Source organism: Populus euphratica, unplaced genomic scaffold (assembly GCF_000495115.2).
Source record: "Populus euphratica unplaced genomic scaffold, PopEup_1.0 scaffold671.1, whole genome shotgun sequence".
Lineage (NCBI taxonomy): Eukaryota > Viridiplantae > Streptophyta > Magnoliopsida > Malpighiales > Salicaceae > Populus > Populus euphratica.
The window spans coordinates 38,033-46,622 of NW_011500540.1; the positions used below are offsets into that span (position 1 = coordinate 38,033).

The 8,590-nt window shown below is 31.5% G+C and overlaps 1 protein-coding gene across 1 annotated transcript; it reads left to right on the forward strand.

Annotated features, from left to right (window-relative positions):
- Positions 1-3,145: 3,145 nt before the first annotated feature.
- Positions 3,146-6,731, forward strand: LOC105115285 (ultraviolet-B receptor UVR8-like). Its single transcript, XM_011012125.1, has 5 exons — positions 3,146-3,312; positions 3,417-3,584; positions 4,848-4,883; positions 4,983-5,107; positions 5,183-6,731. Exons 1-5 carry the CDS (start codon positions 3,237-3,239, stop codon positions 6,461-6,463), a joined length of 1,686 nt encoding a protein of 561 aa, XP_011010427.1. The 5' UTR covers positions 3,146-3,236; the 3' UTR covers positions 6,464-6,731.
- The last annotated feature ends 1,859 nt before the right edge of the window (positions 6,732-8,590 follow it).

Consider the following 8,590-nt stretch of genomic DNA (forward strand, 5'->3'; position numbering starts at 1 on the left):
CCTTAATTTACACACACACACACACACTTTAACATATGATTGTGGGTTACACATTTGATTATTACATTATCTATGTTCTTTTGTCAAAGGTAACAACTAAGGGAAATGGATAATATATAATTTAAAAAAATAAAAAAAAGCAAAAAAAATAAAATAAAAAAATGATGATAATAAAAATGTAGATAAGTTTGGTTTCGTAGCCTCCCTAACCTAAGCAATTAAGCCCGAAGGGGTGTTTTAACACCTAATACCCTAAAGTCAACTGACTTAGGAGCTATTGGCCCAACGCTTGTTACATGGATTGAGGAAAAAAACTTAAGGGAATCAAACATTGTACTATCTATATATCAGAATCTGCAACCCGAGTTACTAAGCTTGTAGGGGTGTCTCAACACCTAATGTCCTAAGACCAACTGGTCTGGGAGTCATTAGCCAAAAGCTCGTTACATGGGTTAAAGATGCATGATGTTTTAAGTTATATGTATATATATTAAAAAAAAAAGAAAAAAATAATAATCCCAACCCAAGGAATTTAACCTTAAATATTAGAACAAGAATTTTATTTTCTTCCAAGTAAAGACCCATAACTATGTGTTGATATATTGAGCACAAAAGAAAGGTTTATTAATATCTTGTATAAGAGGTATTGAGCAGATATATAAATTTAATGAGAGTTTGTTTATCTGGATAGATTAATGGAAGTTGAATGATGAATACCTTACTTTGTAGAATTTGCACAGTATTTTTCTATTTTAACGCTTTGATTACTAGGAACTAGTAATAAGCTGGTTGGGGGGGGTATGATTAGTACTTAAAATTGTATTTTTATTAAGGTTTTATGTTATCATTTTTGCACTTGAAGTATTGATAATTCCTTAACTAAAGCATGTTTTATAATAATATATCTTATAATATAAGATACCTTTAATTTATGGTAAATGTTCATTTTAAATGGAGGCCTATCACATAAATGAAAGGATTGATTAATGAATTTAAGAACTAAAATTGAAAGGACAAAGAGATGACTAAACTTAGAAAAGAGATGCTGGTGCAGTCCAAACCGGAACACTGTTCGGTAATTAGGTCATATCTAGAACTGTAGATCTCAGATTTAGGTCTACTTTATATGGATGAAAAGGTAAGACATGGGCCTACAACTTTTAAATGGAACCTAAGATTTAAAAAGGTCATTTTCAAGTCTAGATTATGGCAACAACAAAGAAGTTTGAATCTGTCCTTTAGCCCAGGCACTGTTCAGTGTTTAGCCCATATCTGGAGTTCTAGAAGTCCAAGTGATCTGAATTGTTTACATAAGAAAGTTGAGACAATTGCCTACAACTTTCATGTTTTCAAGTGGTTCCAATTTTGACATTATCAATAACATTTTGGATAGACAAGAGAAGATAATGATTGTCACCAAGTCAAGAGTTGGTCACCCACTCATCAATTAGTAATCAAATTAATAGTTCCTAATTTTGTCCTATAAAAGAAAGCATTTACCATGCATTTAGGCATCTTGGTTTCCAGATCAAGATCATGCTCTTGCTTTCTCTCTTTGTATTCTTTGTAATGTTTATACTTTGCTTTCATTAATATCAAGTTCATGCCTTTTATTTCATTTTATTTACTTAGTTAACTTTTATCTTATTTATGTTCTTATTTTGTTTATTTATTTTTCTTTTTTTCATTATGTTTAGTTAAGTTTATTATGTCAAAATGAAAAGGTTACGCTAATGGTGTAAGATTAAGTATAATGTAAACTCAATATGGATTTTAATGTTCGATACTAACATGTTTTGTATTTATTATCTTGTTCACTCTTTAATACTTTGCTTGTTAAATGACTAATCTAGATTTATGTTGTATAACATTTGGTACAACAAATGCTTGGCATTTTCATAGCGCATACTGTATGGTATAACCGACACCTAAGCTATAAAAGGAACTTGATTTGTTGTTAACATAAGTTATAATCGTGAATGCCTGACGAGATTACAAGTATTAGCATTAATCGAATAAGATAACTAATATAATCATATTAACAATTTATAATCTGATTGGAACCTCCTTTGTGTGTGGTTTCCAATTGAAATATAAGAGTTTATACTACACTTGTTTCACATACCATTAGTAGAACCTCTAACCTTGATATTTGTTGTTATTATTGTTTAATCCTTACATTAATATTCAATCTTAAAGTCCTCATCATCTTCTTCTTCTTCTTCTTCTTCTTCTTTTTTATTATTATTATTATTATTATTATTATTATTATTATTATTATTGTTACTACTACTACTACTACTATTATTGTTATTACTATTATTGTTGTTGTTGTTGTTGTTGTTTTTATTGTTGTTGTATTATTGTTATTTATAATTTGTACAATTAATCTCCCTATAGTTTGACCTCGGTCTTGCCGGGTTATTTATTACTTTGATATTCCTACACTTGGGAGAAGACATCAATATTTTGGTCGTGTCAGGCATCTAGACATCCATATATAATATATGATTTTATAACAAAATTCATATTTTCATTGTTATATTTTTTGTTTTTAGTGGTGACTCATCACTAAAAATAAAAATATAAGCTTCAACAAACACACTTTTAATAATATTCTTAATAAAAAAAGATAAATCAACTCTTAATTGTTTTAAGAATTTAGTTTTTATATAACTTAGCTATATGTTTTTGTACTAGATTGTTTTTTAAGTTCAATTTTTTATAAGAATTTAAGTTCCTTTTGTCTTAGAAAATTTTTTTGAAAAAAAATGCTTTTTTATGAAAATTATTTTCTAGAAAAATAAGTTATTTTGTATTATTAGAATGTATTAAAAAAATATTACATAAGTTTTAAATAACTAAAAAATTCGATGCTTGTAAATATGTTAAGTGAATATTATGTTAAGTGAATATTATGATTTAGCAATGTTAAGGAAAATATCTTGAAGGTTAAAATATTTAGTTATAAATTAACACTATTTAGTGGTGGAATAGAAAATTTTATTTATTTATTTATTTTATAATGTTTATTTTATACTGAAAAATAGAAAAAATTGTTTTTAGAAAAATATCATATTCAATAATCCAAATCTTAAGATAAACCGTATTTATAATAAAGAAAAGGAATTTAGTTATTACCATCATCATCCATATCGACAGGAGGTAGCATTAGAACCCCAGTAGCACCCGCAAATCCCTTTCTCTCTCAGGCAATTATCATTTTACACTATAAAATGGAGGGCAATACAGCACTCTCTGGTAAAGTGGTCTCCGTGGCTGCTGGTGAAGCTCACTCCCTTATTCTCACAGGTAATATATGCATGTATACATTGCAGATTCATTTCTTCATTTATTACATTGATTTTGGGATAGTGAAAAATGTGATTTTTAATTGTGGGTTGGTCTAATTGTAGGAGATGGGCGTGTGTATTCGTGGGGTAAAGGAATGTTTGGGCGACTTGGGACTGGTTCAGAAGTGGATGAGCTTTTTCCTGTACAAGTAAAGTTCGAAACTTGTGTAGAAAAAAGACTCAACTTTGTGGGGGTTGCTGCTGGTGCTTATCATAGTCTTGCTCTTGCAGGTTGGTTTTATAAACTTTTTATTGATTTGATTCTTGATTTGTACTGGCTTGTTTTGTTTTGAGACATAAGAATATAGTGTGATGTTTTATTGGGTTTGGCTGTATATTTGAATGAGAATTGAAATGTGTAAATTTTATCAATTGATTGCTTTTGAAGAATCTGCTTTGTTATAGTAGACATTTGATTGTGTGGAAATGGATGAAAACTTTATCCGAATTTTAAACAGCATAAATGGTAGTTTAAGAACTTTTTGCCATTTGATTTTTTTTCTCAGGGTTCTTTTGACATTAATATATCACATATCAAAATTATGTCCATGAGACTAGGGCAGGGCATGTACCATAGTTTCCCTTTTGATTGTTAGTTTCTCACATTTTCCATAGGCTTTGTGCATTTTTCAGTTCTTGTGGAACCAAGTGAAGCTCCTAATACTTTGGGGATGCCTGAGGCTATGTAAAAGATTTTTCCTTTTCTTCCGTGTCTTAGAGCAAATTGCTGGATGATTTGAAGTTCAGTAGCTTTCCTGGGTGTATATGATAGTTCTTTCCGTACTCTGATGTGAATAATAACCTTAAAGATCTGTTGCAAGAAAATGATTTACCATTTAGTTTGGATTCGGGTTGGATTGAGGCAGGGATTTGCATTAGTAAAGGAGGCAGGTGTTTAATTCTGTGGTTTCTACTTTGAGCAGACTAACCCATTTGTAGCTTTTGTGCCTATCAACTTGTGCCCAAGGAAATGAGGCAGGTTGATCGAAGCTTGCCAATTTTAAATTGTGTCCCAAAGGATCACTTCACTTCCTCCATATTCCAAGGTATATGGATTATGGAGTGATATTCCTCTGCTGCTTACATGTGAAGAGATTACCAAAAAGCACATACCTGTAGTTAAATGACAAAGTCAATATAAGCTAGTTAACTATAGTGCTTACTTGTACTTATAAGCAATTTCTCTATCAAGGTTACTTTTAAGCACTACAGTCTAGGTTTGGATTTCTTTTGCTTATCCAAAGTCAAATCTTATATATACATATACATATATATATATATATATACATATACATATATATATATATATATACATATACATATATATATATATATATTTTATTAGTGTTATTTAGCTATAGTATTATATAACTGTTGGATGGATTTTTGGGGTTATTACAGGCTAAGGCTATGTTTTGACTGAAACAATTGTAAGAGTTAGACGTAAAGAGAAGTTTTGGCTGCTCTAATGCTTTGTTGTCCATGTAATGGCAGATGATGGATCGGTCTGGTGTTGGGGCTACAACATCTGTATCCTTTACAGCTAGTGTCCTTCAGTGTTAAATGCACTCCTGTTAACTTTGTGCTTTCTAATGCACTTTTTTTTGTGCAACCTTGACTGTTGTATGGATGGCCAACTTGGTGTTAGTGGAGAGAATTATTCAATGCCACACTTGATGGACCAGTTCCTTGAGTTGGGCTCCCTAGGTTCATTGATAGATCATTCAGAAACAAAGAGTGAAGGACCACTAAAGGTATGGAATTCTTTGTATCACTATTTTGCATTTAAAAGTCTGGTAGTAGTTCTATTAATGTTGTCTCTACTGTAGATATGCTCTATCAAAGCTGGAGGAATGATGTCTCTAGCAATTGATGATCATGGTGCCCTTTGGATGTGGGGCAATTGCCCGCAACAAAGAAACAAAACTGGAAGTAGCATCTCTTTTGAGAGTAGTTACATTCCGATTCCTGTTCGTGATTTCCATGGCCACTCTGTTGTGAAGGTGGCATGTGGAAGTGAACATGTTGTTGCCCTGGTTAGTGCTGGAGAAACATATAAAGGTGAGGATCTAGTATGCTACTCATGGGGTAATAATAACCATGGCCAGTTGGGTCTGGGAGATAGAGAGAGCAGAGTCCATCCTGAGATTGTTGAAATGTTTGACCAGGACTCTTCTTGGGATGTTTATGAGGTAGCATGTGGAGCATATCACACAGCTTTACTCACTCGCAAAAGGAGAACAATTGACCCATTAGAAAGTGTGTGTTGGACATTTGGCCTTGGGGATAACGGGCAGCTTGGGCATGGAACTACCCAAAGTGTGCTAAAACCTGAGCCTGTAAAAGAATTGCCAGGACAAGCCTACCTGATCTCTGTTGACTGTGGTTTATTTCATACTAGTGTTGTTTCGTCTGTGGGAGATGTTTGGTCATGGGGAATGGAAAAGGGTCTTGGCCTGTGCCCAGATGCTAGTTTTACTGGAACAGATGCCGGGGATGCTGCTTCTCCCCTGCTAATGTCAGGCTATGGAGTATATGGGTCCATATTTCACAATCCAATTCAAGTTGCCTGTGGGGCTGCCCACACTGTTCTTGTTGCTAATGATGGATACAAGCTTTGGTCATGGGGCAGGGGTACGAGTGGTGTCCTTGGAAATGGTAAGACGATCAATTGTTTTGCTCCCAGTTTTGTATTATGGCCTCCACTAACAGAGGATTTCAAGCAACCAGAACCGAAAACTGTTGGTGAGGAGAGCAATGGTTCCAAAGCAGTCGCAGAAACTGACAAAAGGTTGTCTTTGGCAATGGAAGAGATAGAGCTCCTTCAGTCAAAACTTTCTATAATGGAACAATATGGTGGCATGCTTCATGGATTGGTTTTTGGCAGACCTTTTACTTACCAAGATATCCCAATCTCATTGCAGAATTCAGGTAATTTTGACATCGCAAAAGAATGGGAGAGCATGTTAGAATCGGCAGATCACAATAAGCTTGTTAGATTGGAATTGTTCTACCGAGACATGCGTGCAACTATCAAAGACAAGATAATGAAGAGAAGGATTCAGGAGATTATAAAGGAGTGTCTGCCTTCTTCAACTACAGCAAAGTAAGGCTATAAAAAATGCGATGCATTTCTTTCACAATTGAAGATCAAACATGCATGGTAGCTGGTCAGCTACGCCATCTTGATTGAGTCCAGAGATTTTCCTTGCTCTATCCTTCACAATTGGAACAGATTCTGTAGTTGATACAATTTCCTTCAGATAGAGGGTGGCAAGGTTGATTGTTGGAAAAGGTCTTACACTTTCAGTGTGACATAAATTTAAGATGTAACCTGTGGTTAAATAAATAAATAAATCAACATTCACTTTTCAGAAACGTTTCCAAATCCCTGCGATTCAATTTCAGATTCCAATTTTTTCTTCCAAATCCACATCCATTTCCTATTGACAACAAGAGTTTTATTTGTTTGGTCAAACATCAAAATTACACCCGAACTAGTTTTTGATTAATTTTACTCCCGAATCATTATTTCTCAATTATGACTCTGTTAGAATCATTTAAAATCGTTAAATTATTCTAAAACGAAATGGTTTATTATAAAATAGAAGTACGATTTGGAAGAGATATGAATGAAGAATTTTAAAATAGATGAAAGCCTTTAATTTAGAATTTAGAATTGAAATGACAAATTATTTAGTGGTCAAATTGATATTGTGCATGAAGTGTTTTTTTATTTTTTTTATTTTTTTTTAAGGTTTGTCATATTTATTTCCATCAATCTAACAACCATCTAGGATAATTGTGGATTTTAGGTTATTTTATTTTATTTTTTTAATTTTTAAAATAAGATTTAACTAAGCTGGTTAGTAGATTTGTTTAATATCATTTTTATATATTGAATGTTGTTATTTTAAAAAACAATTTAATCAAAAAAAAATCTTAAATATGTTTGGTAGAAAATAAGGTGATCTGTTTTGTCGATTCTAATTTATATTAATATATTGAAGGTTGTTATTTTAAAAAACAATTTAATAAAAAAAAAGTCTTAAATATGTTTGGTAGAAAATAAGATGATCTGTTTTGTCGATTCTAATTTATATTACTTTTTTTATATAAAAACTCATTTGAGCTTTTTTTTTAATATAATTACTTTTAATCAAAAAAAAATTAAGTTATGTTTCAAAGTCAAAAGTTAATTTTCATAAATGAAATCAAATAATAACTTAATATCTTAACTCTTGTTTATATATATATATATATGTGTGTGTGTGTTTTCTTTGAGATTAATCTAGATTTGCTAAAATCTGGATTTCATATCAAATTTAGAAAATATGAATGCAAAGTACAATTTTTGCAATAAATTATTTTTGTTAGGGATTGGATACCTGATCCATTTTAAAGTAGAATTTAAAGGTTTGTAATTGATCACAAGTCTTGTTGTGCCTCTTTCAATTTCAGAGTTTTTATTCACATAAAAAACTGCACACGACCAGAGTGATCGGGACTTTTGGATAAAACCTTTAGACTCGAGATCTCGGATTTCGAGTCTGCAATGTTATTTTAAATCAACATTCATTTGTATGGGTCTTGCTTTTGTAGGTATAATTTTTTCTGAAAAAGTATCTTCATATGGAAGATCAACAATGTATTGTTTCCGTTTCCAGAAAGCATTGGGTAAGTCTGAACAAATTTATTGTTCAATCTTAGTTTGTAAATCAACGATTTTCTTTTGTAAATCAGGGTTTTGTAATTGCTTATTGATACGACAAAAAAAACATGGTTTTGTAAATCATATAGATGGAATTATTTTCCATGAATCAGTGCATTGATATGATATGTATGTATAGAGCATGCTTTAATCAAATTTAAATTTCTAGTCTTAGATTTTTCTAAGAATGAAAAAACAAGTTTGATGCTATTGATTTTGAAAGTAATACAATCATGACATGCTTGATATGAAGTGATCATGTCAATGAATGGAGTGCCAAGAATGATGGTATGATTTATATCTTTTGTAACTCACATGACTAAAAGATTGATGTCTTCTCCCAAGTGCAGAAGTGTCGAAATAATAAATAACCCGGCAAGACCGGGGTCGAACCACAGGGAGGTTAATTGTATAAATTATAAACAACAATTATAAATAACAACAACAGTAATAACAATAACAACAATAATATTAGTAGCAATAATAATAATAATAATAATAATAATAATAATAATAATAATAATAG

What these genes read in the sequence shown, in the direction of transcription:
- LOC105115285 (XM_011012125.1), top strand. Translation starts at nt 3,237, where the DNA reads ATGGAGGGCAATACAGCACTCTCTGGTAAAGTGGTCTCCGTGGCTGCT. An exon ending in TCATAGTCTTGCTCTTGCAG is followed by an intron (nt 3,585 to 4,847) that starts GTTGGTTTTATA and finishes ATGTAATGGCAG; the next exon opens with ATGATGGATCGGTCTGGTGT. An exon ending in GTGTTGGGGCTACAACATCT is followed by an intron (nt 4,884 to 4,982) that starts GTATCCTTTACA and finishes ACTGTTGTATGG; the next exon opens with ATGGCCAACTTGGTGTTAGT.